This window comes from Paramormyrops kingsleyae, chromosome 17, assembly GCF_048594095.1.
Source record: "Paramormyrops kingsleyae isolate MSU_618 chromosome 17, PKINGS_0.4, whole genome shotgun sequence".
NCBI classification, from domain to species: domain Eukaryota; kingdom Metazoa; phylum Chordata; class Actinopteri; order Osteoglossiformes; family Mormyridae; genus Paramormyrops; species Paramormyrops kingsleyae.
In genome coordinates this window covers 11,212,227-11,236,207 of record NC_132813.1, presented here as the reverse complement: position 1 = coordinate 11,236,207, position 23,981 = coordinate 11,212,227, and the positions used below count along the sequence as shown (strand labels likewise).

The 23,981-nt window shown below is 42.0% G+C and overlaps 1 protein-coding gene across 7 annotated transcripts; it reads right to left on the bottom strand.

Annotated features, from left to right (window-relative positions):
- Positions 1-4,687: 4,687 nt before the first annotated feature.
- On the bottom strand, positions 4,688-23,087 carry il15l (interleukin 15, like). Of its 7 annotated transcripts, XM_072701659.1 has the most exons (7): positions 22,997-23,086; positions 16,824-16,880; positions 9,800-9,858; positions 8,864-9,232; positions 8,644-8,691; positions 8,017-8,157; positions 4,688-7,476 (listed from the first exon to the last, which is right to left on the bottom strand). In XM_072701659.1, exons 4-7 carry the CDS (start codon positions 9,044-9,046, stop codon positions 7,366-7,368), a joined length of 483 nt encoding a protein of 160 aa, XP_072557760.1. In that variant the 5' UTR covers positions 9,047-9,232; positions 9,800-9,858; positions 16,824-16,880; positions 22,997-23,086; the 3' UTR covers positions 4,688-7,365. The 7 variants fall into 7 exon arrangements, with proteins under 7 accessions (XP_072557760.1, XP_072557758.1, XP_072557763.1 ...); XM_072701657.1 differs by lacking the exon at positions 16,824-16,880 and having other exon boundaries at positions 22,997-23,087; XM_072701662.1 differs by lacking the exons at positions 16,824-16,880; positions 22,997-23,086 and adding an exon at positions 14,678-15,155 and having other exon boundaries at positions 4,688-5,035.
- Between the last annotated feature and the right edge of the window lie 894 nt (positions 23,088-23,981).

Sequence of the window (23,981 nt, the reverse complement as noted above, 5' to 3'; positions counted from 1 at the left end):
AACATATAATGCAAGCTTCCTTAAGTAATAGGTTTTCATTTTTAGGTAAGAGGAACTAACGCATTTTGGTATGATTCTGCAAAAAGATCAAGGTACAGACCTGACCTGAGAAGTACAGCTGCTGCAGAAAACATTTATAAGAAATGTATGTATATTAAGGTTCAAGATTACGTGAAAAGAGAACCAAGGAATAAGTGAGATGAACTTATTTGAACAGGGTAATGAAATCACAAGAGTGCTCATGAAAAGGTCAATCCTGCCTTTACCTGATAATCGGTCCAGTTTAACAGAAGTAACTGGTGTCTACAGATATTTCACCCCTCCCTGAACTGTCTGTAAACTGCTGCGTTTTGGCTTGTATTAGGAGGAACTTGCAGACGATTATGTCGCCACAAAGAGCAAGTTGAGGGAGGCGTAGAGACAATTTCCCCACAGGGATTAATAAAGTATCAATTTTATTAGATATTTTTAGAATTAATTATTGCCCTCCTGTTACTGTCATACATATGAGGTGATTGAGGTATTGATTGATTCTGATCGTGTTTGGACTAATCATCCTGAGATTCAAATACATCGTCCATGATTCACCCATAATATTACTGTGCCAAGGTCGAACTACATAAACATGTTTTTCACAAAATACATTGTTTCTCATGAAAGGAGCTAAGATGCTTATCTTGTCCTAAAAATCCTTGTTCTGGGATGCTTACCCTGTTCAAGGATGCTTGTCTTGTTAATTTATTTTATGAGATGTTTACCATGTTTTTCTGAGGGGTTTACCTCGTCCTCAGGAGGAAGAGAAGGTGTTGCTCAAGGGCACTTGTCTTATTATTTATGATTGAAATCTAGCGGTCGGGTTGTGGGACGCTTACCTCATCCTCAGGAAGAGGGGAATGTGTTGATTTTATAAATAAAAAACTTGTCTTATTATTTTTTATAGAAACTGCAAGCTGCATTACCTGGACAAAATTGGAAAATTGCGAATGCATTGCCTGAGGGGAGGGGTGAGCCTGGCCAGCTCGTCCCCTCCCTGCATGCTGTGCTAAAATTAGTATAAAGGAAGGGGGAGATCTCAGTGTTGACTGGAGCTCAGCCGTGGGATAGAGCGCGCATCGCCCAGCATTTCTCGGGACTCGCATGTTGGTCTCCTGCCAGGACTGAAACGGGCTCCCCAGTCTAAGAGTGAAGGTGGGTGATGATGCCACGTCCGAGTGTAAATAGCTTGCAGCATCTTATTGATTATTGAGATTACTTATCACAGTCTATAGCAGGGGTCACCAACCTTTTTGAAGCTAAGAGCTACTTCACGGGTACTGAGCCATACAAAGGGCAACCAGTTTGATACACTCTTCTTAAATAACAAATCTGTTGTTTACCTTTAGTTATATATTATTATTATTATTAATGATCTCATCTATGTGAAGACACTGATCACGTTTATGATTATTTTAGACGCTGCTTACTGGTGAGTTGTGCAAATTTTAGAACAGGTCCGCAGGCGACTCATGTGGTCCTTGAGGGCATCCTGGTGTTGCGATCAGATGGACTGGCATGTGTCTGTCTGAATTAACACTGAGTGCCCGTTGAAACATTGAAGGCAACGTGGGCTGTTTTGGTCTCACCTGCGCTTGAGCGTAAGTGACTTGTCATATTAGATGTATTGCCTTGAGCATACGGCACTCGCATCAAACAAATTTTACATACAGTGACTGTTTTGTCAACATTTTTTTTTTACCATCGCTGCTGTAGCATATTGGAAACCCAAAATGCTGCCAGACAGCAGACTTATATGAAGCTGGCGGTGGTTCTATTTGCACCTTGTCTCCTCCGCTTGCCATGTTGGACTGTCAGCACTAAAACACACCAGCACGTTTTGTCAGCAACATATTTGCATACTGAGAGTTGATTGGACAGGCCCTCTCACATGAAACGCATGTGAAGTGTATTCAACCAAACAAAAGCGTCATTTTTATGTATTGTTATTTTCACCACCAAACCACATAGCACTGCGGTGCACAAGTGTGCTGAACCGTGGGAGGAGAACGGTACGGTTCGATTTTTTACAGAGAACCGTTGCACCCCTATTAAATACATAGGACAAGTCGAAATAACAGGAGACAGCTGATAAGAATCAGGAATTCACACGAGGTTGATGGGGGGGCGTGGCACACAGGAGGATCGTACAAGCAGGTCATGACAGAACCCCCACCCCCTATTGTTGTCATTGTATCAGAAATACAACTAAATTTGTTTGGTAGCTCACGGCTCAGCAGCAAAGAGGTACATTAATGTACCACATTAATACAGAATACAGTCTCGTAGACATGGTATAAATATGAATAAAACCTAAGATAACTATTAATAACATACAATATTAAAAAAAATCCTAAAATTATTTACAGATTATAGGTATTTACAAGTCAATGTGATGTAAAGTGACCAAGTGCATATCAGCAGCAATACAGAGGTGTGGAAGTGATTTAATGGTCAGTGTTCTCTAGTGGGAAGGGTTGTGACGGAGGCCACTGCTCTCGGGAAAAAGCTGTTCCTCCGTCTGTTTGTTCGTGACTTGATGGTCCTGAATCTTTTGCCCGATTGGAGGTGGACAAACAGTTTGTAAGCCGGGTGGGTGGGGTCCTTGATGACGTTGCTAGCCTTCCTACATAGTCGGCTAGCATAAACATCGTTCAAATCTGGGAACTTGATACTCACAATCCGCTGCGCAATCTTAACTATCTGGTTCTCTGCAGTGCAGCTGGAGTACCACACTGTAGCCCCGTAGCAGAGAATGCTCTCTATTATGCTCCTGTAAAAGTTAACAAGGAGCTGAGTGGGAAGTCTGGCTTTTTTGAGTGTTCTTAAGAAGAAAAGTCTCTGTTGAGCTTTCTTCACCAGGTAAAAGGTGTTAACAGTCCATTTCAAGTCCTTTGAGATGTAGATCCCCAGGAATTTGATGTTGTTAACCCTCTCCACTTATGTGGAGGGGGGGTGTCGTTTTCCGGGATCTCCTAAAGTCCATAACAATCTCCTTTGTCTTGGATGCATTCAAGACAAGGTTGCTGTCTGAGCACCACTGTACCAGGTCTTGCACCTCCTCCCTGTAGTGGTTCTCATCGTCTCCTGTTATCAGTCTCACTACCGGGGATGTCATCTGCAAATCTCAGTATGGTGTTGGAGGTGCGGATGGGTGTGCAGTCGTGTGTGAACAGGGTGAAAAGGGCTGGGCTGAGGATACAGCGCTGTGGTGCTCCTGTGCTCAGTGTGAGAGTGGATGATATGCGGTTTCCCACCCTGACATTTTGTGGTCTGTTGGTGAGAAAGTTCAGAATCCATGAGCAGATACTGGTGGTTAGCCCCAGGTTGGTGAGCTTGGTAATCAGTTTGTGAGGGATTATTGAGTTAAAGGTGGAGCTGAAGTCAATAAATAACATTCTGGCGTGTGTGTCGGGATGCTCCAGATGAGACAGGGTAGCGTGAAGTGCGACTGAAATTGCATCTTCTGTTGACCTGTTTCCGTGGTAAGCAAACTGATGGCTGTCCAGATCAGTGGGAATGCTGGCCTTGATGTGCGCGAGAACAAGCCTCTCAAAGCACTTCACGGCAATCGGTGTTAGAGCAACAGGATGATAATCGTTGAGACATGTGACTGCTTGCCTTTTGGGCACTGGGATGATGGTAGTGGTTTTGAGGCATGTGGGAATTATAGCTTCCTGCAGAGACAGAATAAAGATATTTGTTAGCACCCCTGCTAGCTGATCAGCACATGACTTCAGTGTGCAGCCTTGTACCCTGTCTGGTCCTGCTGCTTTGGAGGCGTCGACCCTCCCCAGGGTTATTCTCACCTGTTGGGGCTGTAAAGATGTATTTGAGTGCCCTCATTGTTGTTGTGGGTGTCAAAGCGTGCAAAAAATCGGTTCAGGGCATCAGGAAGTGATTCATCGTGATTTGTCAGCGAATCACGCTTCTTGTAGTCCGTAATGGTCTGGATGCTTCTCCACATATCTCTCATATATAATCTATATCTTGCAGTTTCTCTCTGCTCTCTACTTAATTAGCTTAAATAATATCAACTGCCCATGTTGTACAAACAACAAATGCACTGACAAAAGTTGGGGTAAACCTAGACGGGACTCCCGGCCATTACCGAGTGCACACATGCATACTAGGCAGGGGTGGATTGACACGGGGGGCAAGAAGGGGCAGCTGCCCTCTCTACTGTGTGTCTTTTCAGTTGCTAAAACTGTAATCATAAAAACGGAATCGCCGCTGCGTCCATAAGCTGCTCAAACCACTTCAACAATTAGAGTCTGTTACTGTAATCTTAATCAAAGGCAGGTTGAAGTCGCTCGCTAAACGGAATTGAAAGACGTGATTTCTAGGAGCGTTTTAGTTTTAATCAGCAAAGCAGTAGTATGCTTGAATCCATGACGTTTAAGCTGTGAGTTGCTCCGGCAAGTTGCTTCTCAGCATGGCATAAATAAACTTGGGGAAGTGTGTTTTAATCTTTCATAGTTGCTCTGGCACATTTCTTGTAACATGCCTAACTTTCTCAAGACTATGTCTCATGTCAAAGTTATCAAACATTTCAAACACCAAAAAAAAAACTGTACAGGTAACCCCCCCCCCCCCCAAACAAAAAAAAAATCCAGAATGTTGAGTAAGCATTCAATTAGACAGATTCTGTAAAAATATTTAGATAATATATTTTATATATTGTACACACAAATATGATCTGGAAACACATGATTAACTTATATGTTATATTCTGGGCAACAGTTAAAGCAGATTTCTTGAGTGTAGAAATCTATTTAAAAAAAGAAAACATTTATTATAACCATTTATTATAAGTCAGATAGAGGCGTAATCGATATGTTCTGACAAAGCATTCTCAGCTGCGTGCACATGTTGTCCCATAGGATGATGCATAGTCTGCTGCGAAGGATGCATTCCATTTTTCTAAAGTGCCTTGGAGTGCTTCTGTTATTCATCTGGATAATATCCATCCATTCATCTTCCAGATGCTTGGGTAAAATCTCTAATGACATGAGAAGGGGACTAAAGTGTTACTGGTGCCCTGTAAGAGAGAATGGGTCCAATACAATTCTATAAAAAGACAGGGATTAGATTGATTATTAGACTGGATGAAAACAAAAAAGGAAATATATATATTTTTTGCCTAATATCACAATCATTATATTATGCATTTTCTTTAATGCTTGAAAATCAAATTATGGCAGATAGTGTAAAGGGAATTCTCTTTGTCTTCATGGGATGCACTCTAGGCGTTTCTATTGCTCCGTGAATTATTTATTATTATTATTTTTAGAAAGCAATAAAAACAACAAAACACTTGAACACAGGTAATCAGGGATGCTTTACAATATTCACTTTTCACATTCAATATTCACAGAAAAATAATGAAAGATTAAAGATAATGAACGTCAGTGAAGTCACCTTTATAAAACGCATCGATAAACTGTCAGTAAACATTTGTAAACTTTGGGCCTATCACTTTCAATCACGCATGTATGCATAATGGCATGATAAGACACTGCATAACAATGTGATGCATTAAAAGTTACGACAAAAATACAGAAATGTCTGCAAGGTAGATTTTATGGACGAAAGTATTGGGACACCTGGATATTACACCCACAGTAACTTTCATGGCATGCCGTTCTGAATCCATAGGCATCAATATGGAGTTGCCCCCCCCCCCTTTGCAGCTATAACAGCTGCCACTCTTCTGAGAAGGCTTTCCACAGGATTTTGGACTGTGTCTGTGGGAACTTTTGCCCATTCATCCAGAAGAGCATTCATGAGGTCAGGCACTGATGTTGGATGTGAAGGCCTGGCTCATAATCGCCGTTCTGGATCATTCCAAAGGTGTTCGATGGGGTTGAGGTCAGGGCTCAGTGAGGCCAGTCAAGTTCTTCCACACCAAACTCTCCCAACCATATTTTTATGGACCTTGCTTTGAGCAATGGGACACAGTCATGCTGGAACACCAAAGGGCCTTCCCCAAACTGTTCCCACAAATTTGGAAGCATAGAATTGTCCAACATGTCTTGATATATGGAAAGCCTTCTCAGAAGAGTGGCAGCTATTATAGTCGCAAAGGGGGGACCAACTCCATATCCAATTCCTATGGATTTAGAATGAGATGTCACAAAAATTCCTGTGGGTGTAATGGCCAGGTGTCCCGATTCTTTTGTCCATGTAGCACGGTTGGGGCCATTCCGGAATGTATTCATCAATTCCAGTCCAAATCAGGAAATGGAACTGGAGTTGGGATTGGAAAAAAAACTATGAAGAACAGAATTGGAATTGAATTCGAATTTCAGGGAGATTTAAATTCCAACTCCAGTTCTATTTTCTGATTTGGATTGGAATTCACGAATGCATTCCAGAATGGCCCCAACCCTGCCATGCAGTGTATATACAGAATTCAAATGAGGTATCTCATGCGTGACCATTACATTACTTATCAGTCAAGGAAATGGTGTCCATCCCTGATAAGCCCACACACTGTTTTAGAACAGTTATGCCATTTTCTTTTTGGATTTTAACTTGCACTGATGCCAAAATGTCTTTTTTTCCAATCCCCTCCCTAACTGGGTAAAACCCAACTTCATTCCTATCCCCAAAAAACAATTTGCTCCCTTCTCCCAACAGTGTGTGACATAGTGTATACATTAATCACCGCTAAGGAATTTAGGAATTCACTTCAACAAGCATTTTGACTACTTTTACATATTTTCTGTCTGGTACCACTGGTTGATTAAGCACTACTCACTGAAATGTATTATAGTCTGGAGTTGGAAATCCTCATTCAAAAAAATTTAAATACAAATATAAAATAGTTTTCCTTTTAAGCAGCTTATCATTTTTAATCAAAATACTGATGTGACATTTTATAATGGACATAAAGACACAATAATATTCAATATTTCATAATACGGATGGATATAGCAGTAACATAAATTGGTATCAATGCACATTATGTTTGACACGGTTAAGATCTTACTTTTCTAAATGTTTAAGATTAAGATCAAATGTTTGATATAGGGGTGGCCGCTGTTTCAGAAAGGGCCGCTGTGTGTGCAGGTTTTGGCTGCAACTCCCTAATCACATTATTAAACCCTGCTAGACTGGCTGAAGAGTCCTCACACCTGGGTTTGGACAGCTGACCTAAATGTTACCCCAAAAACCCGCGCACACACTGGCCCATTGCGGATACGATTGGCCACCCTTGATTTAAGATTCCCATAAGGTACCTCAATTCCCGGCCTGCATTTTCGATAATTAAATGGGCCAATATTCAGCTTCCATTAAATGACTTGTCCTCCCACGGAAGAATGACAGTTAGCCACATCCGCTGTTCATCATCTCGAGGACCGTTTTTAATTCAAGTAGAAACTCCTCTGCTGGTTTTGCATCATGGACCTCACACTGGAGACAATGTTCTCTATCCTTCTGTCACACAAAAAAAGTTAAAAATTAACATGGACGAAAGTATTGGGACACCTGCCCATTACACCCACAGGAACTTTTGTGACATCTCATTCTAAATCATTGGCATGGATATGGAGCTGGTTCCCCCTTTGTGGCTATAACAGCTGCCACTCTTCTGGGAAGGCTTCCCATAAGATTTTGGACTGTGCTACAGGAATTTTTTTTGTAAAAAAAAAACAAATTAAAGTGTTGCTCACACTGATCAATGGCTGCAGTCAGGGGCATAATAATAATAATTTTAATAATAATAATAATCATCATTATTACATGCAGCTCCCCTGTAGCTGGGGGTAAAGGGCCTTGCTCAAGGGCCCACAGACAAATGACTATTCTGATGAGGCTGAGGCTTGGAACTGGCAACCTTCTGGTCACAGCACAGAGACTTAGCCCACTGAACCCATTGGGTCATGGTTTGGGATCACAGAAACTGTGTATCGCATACTGTAAGTAGGTATGCAAAATGGTACGATAAAGGTTTATATTTCTAACTGAAAGACTCACTTCTTTGTTGACAGACATCAGTCTTTTGGGCAAGTCTTTGAAAAGTCCTGGGTCCTGAAAAGCTTGATCTTCCTCAAATTCATATATTAGCACTTTCACTTCTTCTGCAAAGCATGTCAATGTGGAATTGGGACATTTCTGCTGAATAAAAGAGAATCGGACAAAGGCACAATGAATTATTCCGTTTTCAAGCACAATACAAAAATGAATGCAGCAATAAAGAAATAAAGTGGAAAAAAGTAAATACAAGAAGTATTTTGACATCAGCAAATAGCTTTTGGTTGACTTGGTAGAATAAAATTCTAAAATTTATTTAGATGGGCAACAAATGTCATATGAAACAATTCAAAGATAAAAAAATGCGGACATTTCAGTCATGAAAAGCAATGAACACGACACATGCATACGACACATGCACACGACACATGTTTGTGGTTGTCACGTATGTGGCTATCGGTTGTGATATCCTTGGTGCGTTTAAATTGGCCCTGTGAGTGTGCACCCTGTGGTGTGTTTGTGACTGCCCAGGGTTGCTTTCTGCCTGTGCCCATTGTTCCTGCGATAAGCTCTGTGACCCCAGTTGGAAGTAAGCAGTTTCAGATAATGTACGGATGGAGAGTGACTCACCTCGTAGCTTGTCAAACTCGGGGTGTACAGTATGCATCCATAGGTGTCCTGATGGTAAGAAAATGCACAGACCCCTCTGCTTAGAGTTTAGCACTTACTGGTTGCGATGAATTTTACATTATAGCCCGTTATGGAAAAATTGGAAATGCATAGTGCAAAAAACAGAGATCTGAAAATCATATAATTTGTTACATATGAATAAATCACCACATTCTCTTACCACTCTGCGGATAGCATTCAAGTAATCTTCCACCACTTCAGTTATTTCTGTGCTGCACTGTGGGGTAACCTCAGCTATGCTTGTCCACATAGTAATCAAACCCAACAGAGCCAGTGTGTTGCAGAGGGAGCAGGTGAGCGGCTCTACCCTTCGTTCCTCTGGCATGGCACCGCCCTCGGTCATTTGGAGAAAAGTTTACATGGTCTTGTACGGCTCGTCAGACAAACGTTTACTGGAATCAAGAAACCAGTGCATACTGCCCAGGATAACTCTGAAAATGCTATATCTGAGATCCAGAAAGGTGTACCGTAATGGGTAGAGGTTCAATAACTTCAGCACCCCTCCATTTATATGTCAGGCCTTTTCTTCCTGCAGAGGAATAAAAAAAATTTTAAAGTTCAGACACTGCATCCTTTTGGGGTCACTTATAAATCTACTTCATCACACACTAAAAGAGGAAATCTGTTTACAAAATTCCTGTCTGGCTGTGGAAACTCCTTTAGCTTCCTCCCACAATTCGAATGCCTGAATGTCCAGGAAGTCAAGGGAACATCCTATAGGCAGGATGCCGAACCGGAATGTTCTACAAATGCATTATAAAGGCATTATGAAGGTGCAGTTAATGTAAAACCTCACAGAATATTCACTGTGAGTGAGAAAACTATTCCATAGATTTTAGAAATGCTGTTGGGGAAATAATAAAGTTCAATGTAATCTTGTATTATCTAATCATTACGGTAAAAGGGGAAATAATAAAGTTCAAGTAGTCTTGTATTATCTAGTCATTACGGTAAAAGTCGGCCTAAGCTATCTGCAGTCTCCCGGCTGTGCTGTTTAATACATGACTTCATATTTTATATTTCACTTTTTCAGTCTTTTTCAGTGTTCTTACTTTGTTTAATTTTTGCAAAATTCATAAAAAAAAATCAACAGTACCTGAGCTCTTAATTCTTAATCCGCAGGGGGTCATGCTTTGCCATCGTGGGGGGGTACCACTGCCGGAAACGAAAACATATCACATATGGCCAGACAAAATGGCACTAACATAAGAGTAAATAAAAAAAACAAAAAATAAACTGTAAGTAAAGCACCAGTATGTTTGAATCTTTAACATATCCAGTCATCGATCTTCCAGCCACTTACTCTGGAGAGGGGGAGGAGGGCTTGGAACCTATCCTAGGCATAATCCTCAAGGCAGGGAGACACATGTACACACTCACACACTGTGGGCGTGTTAGAAATACTAGGTAGCCCAGGAGTACAGATACAGAGTGCGGACGGGATGCGAACCTGCAATTCTGGGCACAGTGGAGGATCCTGTCAAGGCCTAGACCAAGGTGGCACCTTCTTAACATTCTGACTTACAAACTCCGGTCAACAACTTTTTCCACTGCCACCCCCCCCGCTCGACAACTTTTGTGTGTGAAGCACAAGGACTATCCAATACGCCACTGCGCCTCCCATCTTTAACAAATCCACTTCCTCTAACACGAAATTAATACATATCTATAAAACACTATTACAGCTCAATCTTTCGAAAAGTATCTTAGTGGTCTTTCCAGTCATCCTCCTCCTTCTTAGAATCAGCAAATCTTATTTATCATCATTTTCCAACCTCTTGGCAAGACTAAAAGTGTTATTTGTCTAAAGAACATCAATAAAGCTCAAAAGAGGTTTCCAGAATATAGTTCTTCTAATCTGATTCATGGTGGCGTTAACGATAATTCAGAATGTTAAAGGATACCTCAACCCTGTCCTGGATAAGAGCTACGACAGTGGATGGATAGAAAAAATATAAAAGAATGTAGGAAAAAGGTCAATGTTATTTAATGGATTAAGGTGTCCTATGAATTCAAAAGATAATTTGATGGCTACTGAATAAAGAAAAACTTATTTGATTACTTATTTCACAGGCAGATATTGTAAGCCTGTTAAGTGTAGGAGTTTATAATATGAAAATTCATAGGATGCATCCGGTCTCCTTCATAAGTACTTGCAGTATACTTGTGCCAAAACTGAACTGGAAGACAATTGTTAATAAACGACCCAGAGGACTGGAGGAATGCAGAAGATCAACAAACTATGCAGAACTGCCTGTTTCCTTCCTGCAAAGAGTAGCAGCTTGCCAGCAATCCACCACTCCATTCTATACATTTTCCTGTTTATTTCCAAATTGCTTGTTAAAATTATTCAGATTTCAGTGAAACGTCAATGATTTCTGCAAAAGACTAACTCACATGGTTTCAACTTTGAAATTTCACTTTTGGATTTTATGAAAGAAAAATATTTCTCAATTTAATGAACTGAATCACTTGTATTTTGAAAATGACTTTGGAGAGAAGGTCAATAAAAGACTGACAATATTTAATTTGATTCCAGTTTAACTGAAAACCGTTTTTGGACCCGCGGCCTTAAAAGTGCCTCTGTGTCCGCGGCAGTGTGCGCCTCTGTGTCTGCGGCAGTGTGTGGCCCTGTGTCCACGGCAGTGTGTGTGCCTCTGTGTCCGCGGCAGTGTGTGCGCCTCTGTGTCCGCGGCAGTGTGTGCGCCTCTGTGTCCGCGGCAGTGTGTGGCCCTGTGTAAGCCTGGGGCAGTGTGTGCGCCTCTGTGTCCGCGGCAGTGTGTGGCCCTGTGTCCGCGGCAGTGTGTGGCCCTGTGTCCGCGGCAGTGTGTGCGCCTCTGTGTCCGCGGCAGTGTGTGCCTCTGTGTCCGCGGCAGTGTGTGCGCCTCTGTGTCCGCGGCAGTGTGTGCGCCTCTGTGTCCGCGGCAGTGTGTGCGCCTCTGTGTCCGCGGCAGTGTGTGCGCCTCTGTGTCCGCGGCAGTGTGTGCCTCTGTGTCCGCGGCAGTGTGTGTGCCTCTGTGTCCGCGGCAGTGTGCGGCCCTGTGTCCGCGGCAGTGTGCGGCCCTGTGTCCGCGGCAGTGTGCGGCCCTGTGTCCGCGGCAGTGTGTGTGCCTCTGTGTCCGCGGCAGTGTGTGCGCCTCTGTGTCCGCGGCAGTGTGTGCGCCTCTGTGTCCGCGGCAGTGTGCGCCTCTGTGTCCGCGGCAGTGTGTGCGCCTCTGTGTCCGCGGCAGTGTGTGCGCCTCTGTGTCCGCGGCAGTGTGCGCCTCTGTGTCCGCGGCAGTGTGTGCGCCTCTGTGTCCGCGGCAGTGTGCGCCTCTGTGTCCGCGGCAGTGTGTGCCTCTGTGTCCGCGGCAGTGTGTGCCTCTGTGTCCGCGGCAGTGTGCGCCTCTGTGTCCGCGGCAGTGTGTGCCTCTGTGTCTGTGATCGGAATGTCAACAGTTTGAGCTCCAGCCTTGGCAGAATAATCACGTCTGTGGGCCCTGGTCCAAGGCCCTTAACCCCCAGCTCCTTGGGCGCTGCTACGTGTTGCTGCCCTTCGCTGCCAAGCTTGCTTTCAGCTACATATGTGCCCGTGTGTCATGGAGAGCAAGATGGGGCAAGTGAGAAGAGAATTTCAATAAAGTGTCATTATTATTAACACTCCCTAACCTCTCCACTGAATGTCTGTCCTGTCCTCACCTTTATTTTGATACGTCTTCATGAAAAAAAAAGAGTAAAGGGACAAAAGTTACAAATGCAATGCAAAGATAAGCGGCCTGATCTTGCGCCAGCAGAAAGCATGAGGCAAAATGTTTTTTCTAGTCAAAATAACAAATGACTTTGCAAGTGTTTCCCACTTGTAGGAGTGGTGTTTTTAAAACCAGGTGTGGCTGTGTGCATTGTTAGCACGCTGGTTTATTAAGGCACTGAAATTAGATTACACTTGACCAACAAAAACCACATCTAAAGTCAGTGGCGTATGATTAAACGTTATTTAAGCAGTGAATTTTGGAAACGTGCGGATGTGCTACGTTCGTTACTCAGGTATGCGCTTAAGGTTATTTTATTTTACTTAATTTTATTTTATTCCATTTAAACACGCTATTATACAGGCAATGTGCCACAGCCCAAGCACCCCTGCCTTCTAAAGGTGAGCTAACGTGCCATTCTAATTAGTTTAGGGCATGTTATGCCCAAAACACACCTCTGAATAATTAAGAGTTAGGACAACCATTTTGCACCTTTTCCTCTTTCATTGTAAAATCTGTCCTGTTTCCCACACCAATGATGATGGAAAAACAAATCAGTATGGAAGTTGCCTTACACCTTAAGGATTGTATCCTTTATTCCTAATTTCTGCTTGGCTGTGTGGAGTCTGAGTTGGTTGTTTTCCTTCTACAGTCCAAAAACTAGAATTTGGGTGAATTAGAATCTTTATGTTGCAGTGACGATGTTCCCTATGATTGACTGGCATCTTTTCCCTGAGCTTCTTGGGATGGGCTAAGAATGGATCACCGTATTCACTCTTTGCATCAATTTGATGTATTTGCCAATAAAAGCCTTTCAAACTTATGAAATGTTTATAATTGTTCTTCACTATACCATAGAAACGTAAAAAAAAAAAAAAATCTATGGTACATAATTCTGTTATTCTGTCTAAGTCCTGGGTGATTGTATCTTTATTTGCATGCAAAATTTGCATCCAAGAGATATATGTATTCAGTTGCAGCTATGTGATTCTCTGTTTTAGGTGCAAATAGGAAGATATCCTAGCCAATACTGGAGGCTACGGGTAAAAGGTGGCGAACGACCCAGGATGGGGCGCTACATCACAATAATCTAATGCCAAAATAGTGTGTCCTAGTTTTAGAATGGATGCTAATGTAAATCATCCAGTCTATTCATCATTCCAAGAAAATGGGATTCACAAAGAAGCCTATCTTTCATGCATTTTGTCAATGTTGAATGATCATGGACCACAATATCTAATTAAATAAAACTGCTGCAGTCAGACGGCGGCCTTTCACGCCTGGACTTCTTCATCCATAATTATTTGGAAAAACTTTGTACATATATATGGGAAAATAAGACATCCACTGAAAATGAGCCCTAACGTGTCTTTTGGAGCAAAAATTAATATATGACCCTGTGTTATTTTCAGGGAAACACGGTAAAAGGAAAATGAACTGTTGCAGGATTAATCATGCAAATCTTATATGAAATCTTACAATTTGCTGGGAAGCAAAGACAGCATATATATAATACCACTAAACAGCATTCATTGATTACTGTGCTGTAAACTTAATGAGTTTCCCTTTTTCTTTTTATAGGCGACCTCTGTCATGTGACCTTCCCACAGGGCATTTATTTTTAGTTCAGGACATTACGGGGGCTGCAATGCGTTAAATTAGGACAGTAGGCCCAGTACTTATATGCTGGGAAAAACAAGTGCATTTGTAACGAGCCTGCGCTTCAACAAGTATCCATAAAATCTATCACATTTTCCCTTTTTTGACAAAAAATAATAATAAAAAAATTAATTAAGTAGGTAAACACTAGCAAAAGGTGTCGATTTCTTATTTGGGTGGCATATAAAAAAAGACCTGGACCAGTATTACGAGAAATTCAGCTCCCCGATGTTCCCCCGGTCGCGCGCTGATTTCACCCCGTCCATAAACGTATATAGTAGATATCGCCCGGTATCGAGGTTTAGAACATCTTGGGAAAAATATAGAGGCAAAAACGTGTACATGACCGAAACATATTCTAATTATTTACGTTTGTTATCAGGTTACCACAGGTTTATTTAACTTGGCTCAATGATATTTTTAAATTTACGTCTATAAATTACTGCCCATTAAGCGCAAAGGCGTACTTCAAACATTACGCAATGATCTAGAAATTACATACTAGTCCTAAAAGTAGAATGGTTTCTTGTTACGACAGTATTAAAACATCGTAAATCTATATTTGCAGGAAATAAATTAATACTTACACGTTATTCGGGTAATGTGCAACAAGAAACTCGACATGAAACAAAAAAACTATTCCTGCTTTCAGTTCCGAGGTTATGAAAATGTAAGCTATTTTTTCCCTCTCCAGTAAGTGAAGTCCAGGCAACGTTCTCGTTTAATTAGTCTGAAATTACCATTGCTCTTCTGACAGCGTCCTCTGGGGCTGCTCCAACTTAATTACTGTGCAAGCAGTTTAGTAGAAATGGCAAAGAAGTCGGCATATCGAGTAGGTGTGACAAGCAGCCTGAGTACTATCCCGCCGCTGTTGAATGGGAAGCTTCTACAGTACTAGTTCATCACACCAGGCTGACCTTGGCTACTTATTCGACAGCTTCTTATATTTGAAAAATCGAAGAAAGCACACAAATCAGATTCCGAATTTAATTAATTTTATTTAAAAGAAAAGTTTAATTTCAGAGCTAATGGCCGTGTGACCAAAAACATTGAATTATTAAAATTTTCTTAGTAAAATGAAATGCTGAAAAGCTTTTGATATAGCGCACACAGTGCCCTCTACAGGAATTTGTCGAAACAGCATCCCCTACTCAAGGTAACGCGGATCCCGCGAATAAGAAACTGGTGAATAATGTGTCCGACTTCAGGCTCCTTTTCACTATATTGTGGGTTTTTTTTTAAATTTGGTTAATGTTAATATGCTACATAAACTTATCATTATGTACTGGTTGTTGCGTTGAGAATGTGATTAAGATACGGTTGAAACAAAGAAAACATTTTTTTTTTTTAAATCATGCAATATAGTAGCAACTTTACACAGACGTGCAAATAAATATGTTGTTGCACTTTTGGTTTCGTAAAGCTTAAAATTAAAAAAACAAAAATGGAAGGCGTTGGTAAGTACGATTAACTAGCCCAGGGTTATCAACTCCCACACTCATGCAAGAAATCTTATGGCAAATGTATATCATTCCATTATAGTTAGCTACAAACATCAAGAGCGCTGCGGTAGTTTGCAAACAGACTAATTACGCGGTTATAAAGCTGTTACATATATGTAAATGCGTGTGCATGTGTGTGCAGACTTGTCTCGAATTGAAAATGTCTCTCCAGGCAGCAGATCAGAGTTGGCAGCCCTGGCGCCTTTGTGGCCCTTTTCACATGACGTCTCGTCAGGCAACTTTCGTTCTGACAGGTTAATTTATTTACGGTTTAGCACCTAGCACTGGAATACAAGGAAACTCAACGCTAACCATCTGGCAACAGCTGTCCATGTAACAAGCATGGCAGACGCTACCGCAGCGTTCCTTGTTCTAACAATAAACAGAGAAATCCGTATTTCAGTTCCCACGATTTGCATGCATGTGCATGAAACATATTTGTCCATTGGGTGAGGACAATCAGAAGAAAGATAAGAGGGGCCAGTTTTCAAAGTCCTTCGTGGGAACAGGGAACACCAGTGGGTGTAGTCAGTAGTTTGCCTCAGAGGATATATATATATACACACACACACACACACACACACACACACACACACACACACACACACACACACATATATATATATATATATATATATATATATATATATATATATATACATACACTCACCTAAAGGATTATTAGGAACACCTGTTCAATTTCTCATTAATGCAATTATCTAATCAACCAATCACATGGCAGTTGCTTCAATGCATTTAGGGGTGTGGTCCTGGTCAAGACAATCTCCTGAACTCCAAACTGAATGTCAGAATGGGAAAGAAGGGTGATTTAAGCAATTTTGAGCGTGGCATGGTTGTTGGTGCCAGACGGGCCGGTCTGAGTATTTCACAATCTGCTCAGTTACTGGGACTTTCACGCACAACCATTTCTAGGGTTTACAAAGAATGGTGTGCAAAGGGAAAAACATCCAGTATGCGGCAGTCCTGTGGGCGAAAATGCCTTGTTGATGCTAGAGGTCAGAGGAGAATGGGCCGACTGAATCAAGCTGATAGAAGAGCAACTTTGACTGAAATAACCACTCGTTACAACCGAGGTATGCAGCAAAGCATTTGTGAAGCCACAACACGCACAACCTTGAGGCGGATGGGCTACAACAGCAGAAGACCCCACCGGGTACCACTCATCTCCACTACAAATAGGAAAAAGAGGCTACAATTTGCACGAGCTCACCAAAATTGGACAGTTGAAGACTGGAAAAATGTTGCCTGGTCTGATGAGTCTTGATTTCTGTTGAGACATTCAAATGGTAGAGTCAGAATTTGGCATAAACAGAATGAGAACATGGATCCATCATGCCTTGTTACCACTGTGCAGGCTGGTGGTGGTGGTGTAATGGTGTGGGGGATGTTTTCTTGGCACACTTTAGGCCCCTTAGTGCCAATTGGGCATCGTTTAAATGCCACGGCCTACCTGAGCATTGTTTCTGACCATGTCCATCCCTTTATGACCACCATGTACCCATCCTCTGATGGCTACTTCCAGCAGGATAATGCACCATGTCACAAAGCACGAATCATTTCAAATTGTTTTCTTGAACATGACAATGAGTTCACTGTACTAAAATGGCCCCCACAGTCACCAGATCTCAACCCAGTAGAGCATCTTTGGGATGTGGTGGAACGGGAGCTTCGTGCCCTGGATGTGCATCCCACAAATCTCCATCAACTGCAAGATGCTATCCTATCAATATGGGCCAACATTTCTAAAGAATGCTTTCAGTACCTTGTTGAATCAATGCCACGTAGAATTAAGGCAGTTCTGAAGGCGAAAGGGGGTCAAACACCGTATTAGTATGGTGTTCCTAATAATCCTTTAGGTGAGTGTATATACACACACACACACGCACACACACACACACACACACACACACACCAGCCAGTGGACGAAATCCTATACGTATTAAACAATTATGTCTAGGATAAAGTATTTAAGTTAGTTTGGTTTTATTTTGAATACTTGCGTGTCTATATTGCTTGTCGTTGTTAGTGTACTGACGGTGGGGTCTGAGAATAACGTAATTTCAATCCTCCGCGTGTCCTACACAAATGACAGAACTGACAATAAAGGATTTGGACTTTTTTGCCTTTGACAAGACTGCACTGATGTGACTGATTGATCGAGGTATACTAATTTTTGACAGCAATATATTGTCCTGTATAATATAAAACATTTAAGATATTTTTGGTAACTGTACATGTTTATCAACAATGCATCAACATATTTGACAGTTCTAGAAAGAGGCGCAAGTTCCGCATTCATCTTACCAGCGAGCTAGAAAGCGTCTTTGTATTGCTGTCATGGGGCACTAACTACCTGCTGGTGCAGTGGCAAAGGATACTGACTATATATGCTTGCCATCCTTGTCCAGGTAAGTATTACAGAACAAAATGTGTCACGTAATTACATTAAAATTATAATTTATTCGTATTCTGAGACTTGCTTGTCTAGTTTAGACCGTTTCGATAGGGGAAATACGTCTGCAGACTGTTTACCATCTTATAGCTGTACTCGTGACAGATGCACCAGAGACTGGGTGAAAGTATGAGAAAGTATTACTCTCAACTTTACCTTTTTTCACTTAGTTTTCTTGTATTCCAATACTCCGGTACTGCGCAAGGATAAACCGGAAATAAAGACAAACTGCTTCGAGTCAGAATGGAAGCTACCTGACATCATTGTGAAAAGAGCATATTCTACCAGGGTCCAAAAAAAGAAATAAATTATTATGAATACAGGTGGCTCCCAATGCTGAGTAATACAGAGTCGCTCGCAAACGAAAATGAGAGACTGGCACAAGGAACGCCAACTGTCCCGCATCTGGCGTGACACTCACGCTTTTAGACTCTCACGCAGTCAGTCTTACGGCAAATCTATATTATTCCATTATAAACCTAAAATTAGCTACATCGGAAGCGTTTGGTAATTTGCAAACGATACTGTTTACAAGGTAATACAACTGTTACATACATGTAAATGCGTGTGCAAACTTCTCTCAAATTGAAAATCTCACGCCAGCCAGCTGACATTAGTTGGCAGGCCGTGATACACGCACTGTCATTTTATAACAAATACCTTTCTTGTTTGTTGTTCAGTAAGTTACACAGACTTCTCTCTGAGCTGCTATTGCGACGCCGTCTGTAGGGAAAGGGCAGGGTATAGCGAGTTCTCCTGCGTAGAAGTTTTTCTTGAAAAAGTAGTTTCACGTTAATCACCGTAGAAAAAATGGTGAGAACTGCCTGACGAAATGGACATATTACTAATGAAAACGTATTGCAGGACTTAAAAAAGAAAGGCTGCACGCGAAATATTAATGCTTTTGATAGCTACTATCGTAGAAATTTAAGTTACAAACTTTAACCAGTAGATGTCCTCGTAAGTAAGTGAAAGGCACCATATTCACCGTAAGTTAGGCGTAATTATGATGTAATACTTCGGATATATCTACCTGGAAATTTCATGCAAGTACTTAGTGGAAAACCTAAGAGTCTATCTCCATGCGTCATATAACCAAATTAGTTTTCTTACAAAACATATTCTATATTCCTGCAGCACCTACATTTAGCATTATTTAGCTGCCGCTTTTTGTCCAAAGTGAAAAAAACAGGGTTAGATGGTACACCTGAAGAAAGAGCCTTAAGGTGAAATCGTTCTACCAACCATGGGATTAGAAGCAGCAGCCTTCAATTCATTTTACATGATACCTGTCACAACAGAGTTCCTCCAAGGCGCTTGAGATAGGTTTGCCGAAAACCATCATTCATCATTTATACAGATGAAACGAAAGAAAGCCAGAAGATAAAAGAGGAGTGGTACCACCAGGGATGCCACAATAGTAGAGAACAGAAACAAATTGGCCTGCTTTTAATAAAAGCAATGTTTCTACAGTACCCTGGTAGTACCTCTGGGGAGGCTGAAAAACGCCCCCCCCCCTATAACTGGAACATACCTTATGGTTGCCCCCCTTTATGAAAATAGGGAGCACCATCCTTGTTTACCAGTCCAGAAGTACTTTACCCTTGTTCCATGCAATGTTGAGGAGACGTGCCAGCCATGCCACTCCAACAACATCCGCTGTCCTTAACAGCCCAAGGTTCATACTCATACCCGACTTGGTTACCTTGCACCATGCCCAAGAACAATAGTCCCCGCTCTCCTGCTGGCCTGCGCTCACTCTGCGCTTAATGTTCCAGGCCCGAGCGTGCTTTCATCATCACCGTGCGCCTTTTTGTGTTTACGAAAGCACAGCACATTGCAGTTAATGATTAATGACCTTATTTTGTGGTTTATATGGAGTTGTTTTGGGCAGCACGGCCCTCATAGATTTATCGATTATGCAGTTCTGCAATTTTCATTCAATCTTGCTGCGCATAATAGATCATCCCATATTTTACCAAATATCTTGGAAATTTTGTGTGTTGCATCCAGTTGATCCTGGATATTCTCTTCAGGCCAGATTTCCAGCAAACACAGTACCTCTGCCATAGACTAATGTCACCCCTTAGTTTGTTAAATATTTGTGGCTACCTGATCTGTACAGGCTACCCGATCTGTACAGGCTACCCGATCTGTACAGGCTACCCGATTAGTTTCTTCTGGGGGCAGTTCATGTATAGCGTACATGTGCACATGCATGTATTAGTCGCATCGTTGATGTCATGTCCATGTTCCATGCTTGGGCACAGTTAGCGATCACACTAGATGCGTACCATGCCAGAGTCCAGCTGAACCATACTCGGGCCACCTCTCCAGGGTACGGAGCAATCATACTAGTCAAACGAACTAGACTTTGGGGGTCAAATGTGCTCAGGCACGGAACAGGTCACCTAGTGTGAGTACACCACAATCTTAATCTACCCCTGGAGGCTTTTCAGTATGGAGGCCTCTGATTACCATAACTTCAGCTGCATTGATAAGACACTGATCCACCAGAAGTTTCCAGTGCTGTCTCCTGGTAAGGGGGCATATCCTCTGAGTTGAGGAATTCCTCAGTATCAGCATTTCCCTACCCTAGCTGAATGTAGCCCTGAGCAAAACGCTGCTTTAAATGGTTTGCCAAAACACATTTGGGGCCACCCGTTAGTCGCTCTCCACGGCCTCTCTAAACTCCTCCCATGTGCAAGCTGTTGGCTCCGTGGCCACATTGGCTGCAGCTTTTCTAGTCTGTCAGCACCTTTCCGCTGTTACACAAGATCCCCGTACAAGCGGCAGCCTGAAAGCCTCTGTCTTCAGCTTCATAGCTTCCCTCACCACAGGTGTCCACCAGTGGGTCCTAAGGTCACCACCATTTCTGGCTCTGCCCCGGGTGTCTCCCGTGTGTTTGTTTATTTTCTTTGTTATTTACCACAGAGCCGACTCCCAGCTAGACAAAGCCGGCTCCACAGTCAGGATCATATTTTTGACTTTTCTAGTGCCATCCAGCCTCTGCAACTGGGGAATATCTCAGCACAAGGCAGCTTAATACCCCACATTCTCAGTCATCATGCACTGATCTGCCTGAGTGTGTGAGGTTCCAGGACCGTGTCAAAGATGGTGCTGAACACCACTGGGGCACCTCAGGGAACAGCCCTGTCTCCCTTCCTGTTTACTATCTGTAGGGACGGCTGGTGTCGCTGGTTTTCTTTTTGATCCGATGTCAATCTGATCCAAGGCTGGTTTACTGATACCGAGATTTGGTACGGATTTTCTCAAAATTAAATTTTAGACCAAAAGAATCGTTATTTCAGCATCGATCCTCATTTCCCAATCCTCCACACTTTGTACGTTCAGCACAATACCAGATGTTATATAGGATCTATCAGCAATGGAGATGAGTATAGAGGAAAAGCGACGTAGAGAGAACAACCTACGTCTCAACATCAGCCAGACAAAGCTGGTGGCAGCGTTGAGCAGTATTGGCACTACAAAGGGGTCATTCTCTGTATAGGGGGGCTTTTATTTAATTGTTTTGAAAGTTTATTGTATTACTTAGACCTTACATTGCCCAGAAAATGTGTGTCAAGCTTAGCCACCTTTTATTTTGCAACGTTAAGTAGACAATTTTAATTTAACCATAAAATGATGTCCAGCCCATTCTCAAAAATACTTTTTTTTTTTTGTTGTGCAGCCCCCCGAATATCCAGAGAAGAGGATGTTTGCAAAATTGAACAATATTATGAACAATTCTGGCCATTCACACCAGGGGGCGCTGTCCCACGTGGCGTGCTAAGAAGCGCTAGTGGGGATCCCTCCTTCCTGCTGCCATTAGACTTTTAAAAATGTATTTTTCAGTAGTTTTGTTCTGTTTCTTTAGGATATTGTAGCTGTGTACTTTTTAAAAATGTGTTTGCACTGTGACGCTGTCTTTGCACTCCGTCTGTTTGGCACTATATGTGTGTTTGTCTGTGCACCAGAATTCCCCCCTGGGGGTCAATAAAGTTAATCTTAATCTTAATAACAGGCACTGACTGTCTTCTGGCTGCAGCTTGCCCATAAGTCCAATAACGTTTCGCCACTTGGGTTTAGATTTGAGGGGGCCATTCTTCGCACTCACGCCACTCCGGGTATGTTAATACTTGGCCACATGTATACACTGAAGCTCTGTTTAGTACATAAACATAAACGTAGTCAGAGTTTTCCTCCATGCAACACACAGACACATTGAGATACCCCTACTGGGAAAAACTCCAGCTGCACTATCCACAGCCTGGGGTATGTGATTTTCTTCACATCCACTGAAGACCCTCTATCATAGGAAGCGTGATTCTACACCCGATTGAGTGGTTTAGTTCCCACACTATGCGTGGAGGTAAGGCTGACCACCAGAGAGCTAACATTCCATGTCAGTATCCTTTGCCAAAGTCTGATCTGCGTGGTCCTTCCTGCTCATGCTTGACGCTCAAACAGCACTACACCTGCACCCCCCCCCCCTTTTACCTTGCAGGTGGGGAGCCAATAGGATGGTAAATTGACTTTATATATTTAAGTTGAATTTTTTTTTTTCACTTTTATTACGCTGTCAGAAAAAAAAGGTACAGCCCTGGTACAATTTTGTTTCCCAATGGTACAAACAACATTAATGTACCCCAATGGTACAAAAATGTTCCTCAGAGTCCATTTCTGCACCTTAAATTAGACTAAAAGGTACATTTACCTACCGCTAACGTACAGTTGGCAGTCCCTTGAGGGAACAGCCTCAGTGACAATTGCATAATTGCACCCTTATAACTGCACCCTTAAGGGTACAAATTGGTACTTTTTTCTGATGGTGAAGTAGTTACATACCAGGCAAATGATTCAGAGATGCACTATTTAATTACGTATAACAGGAACTGTCACAGAGACAGGAGCAACCGGTTTATACTGACTTTGGATGGTTGTATCTTTGAAAATTTCTAAAGGGTAATGTGTCACCTCCTGCCGCCACATCTGCCTGACCCTCCTGCCGCCACATCTGCCTGACCCTCCTGCCGCCACATCTGCCTGACCCTCCTGCCGCCTCCCTCACATGGCCCTGATGGGTCGCCCCTGATGCTTGTTGCCCCGTATTAGTCTGTGTATTTAAATACCTGTTTGTCTCATCCTTGCTATTCCGGTCATTGACGTCGTGCCATGTTGTTGCCTGTTCCCAGTCCTCCTGTTTTGACCCATTGTGATCCTGTTTGTTTATAATCTGTGTTCCTTAAGTTCAATAAAACCTGTGTTGTTTCTCCACTATGTGATGCAATTTAAACATAATAATTCCTAATATGTTTGTATGTATTTGTTGTATGTTTTCCGCATCAAAATGTAAGGGGTCGCTTCTTATAATACCCCAAAACTATCAACAAGATTTAATTTATATTGTCGAGCCATGCAGTACTGAGATTAAGCAAAAACTTCTTCTTCAGACAGTATGCTTTTGAAGTTGAGTTTGTGGCGAGCCAGATGCTGTTTTTTGTGACTTTTGTGTCAAATAATGAATATAAGATTCGAGGCTCACATATGATCTAATTGTGATAAATGGTGTTAAACACTGGCAATCTAAATACTGCATTTTAAAGAGAACACAGTCACAATAGTGAACCATGTGCCATAAACCTGTAGCTGATACAAAAACATTGGATTATTTGGAGTTTAAATATTTGTATTGATTCACATTAAAGTTTCATTTAGTTAATATATGGGGAGGATTATTCTATTAAATTTAAACATCATTAAATTAGTAGCCTGTCCAAAGAATTTTAAGACATTATAGTCTTTCTGGGGAAATTGTTTCATACCTGCTGTATCACTTCTGCTGAACACATATTTCAAACACAAATGAATGCTTTAAATCCTCAATCCTGCTTGCAAATGCACTATTTAATATAC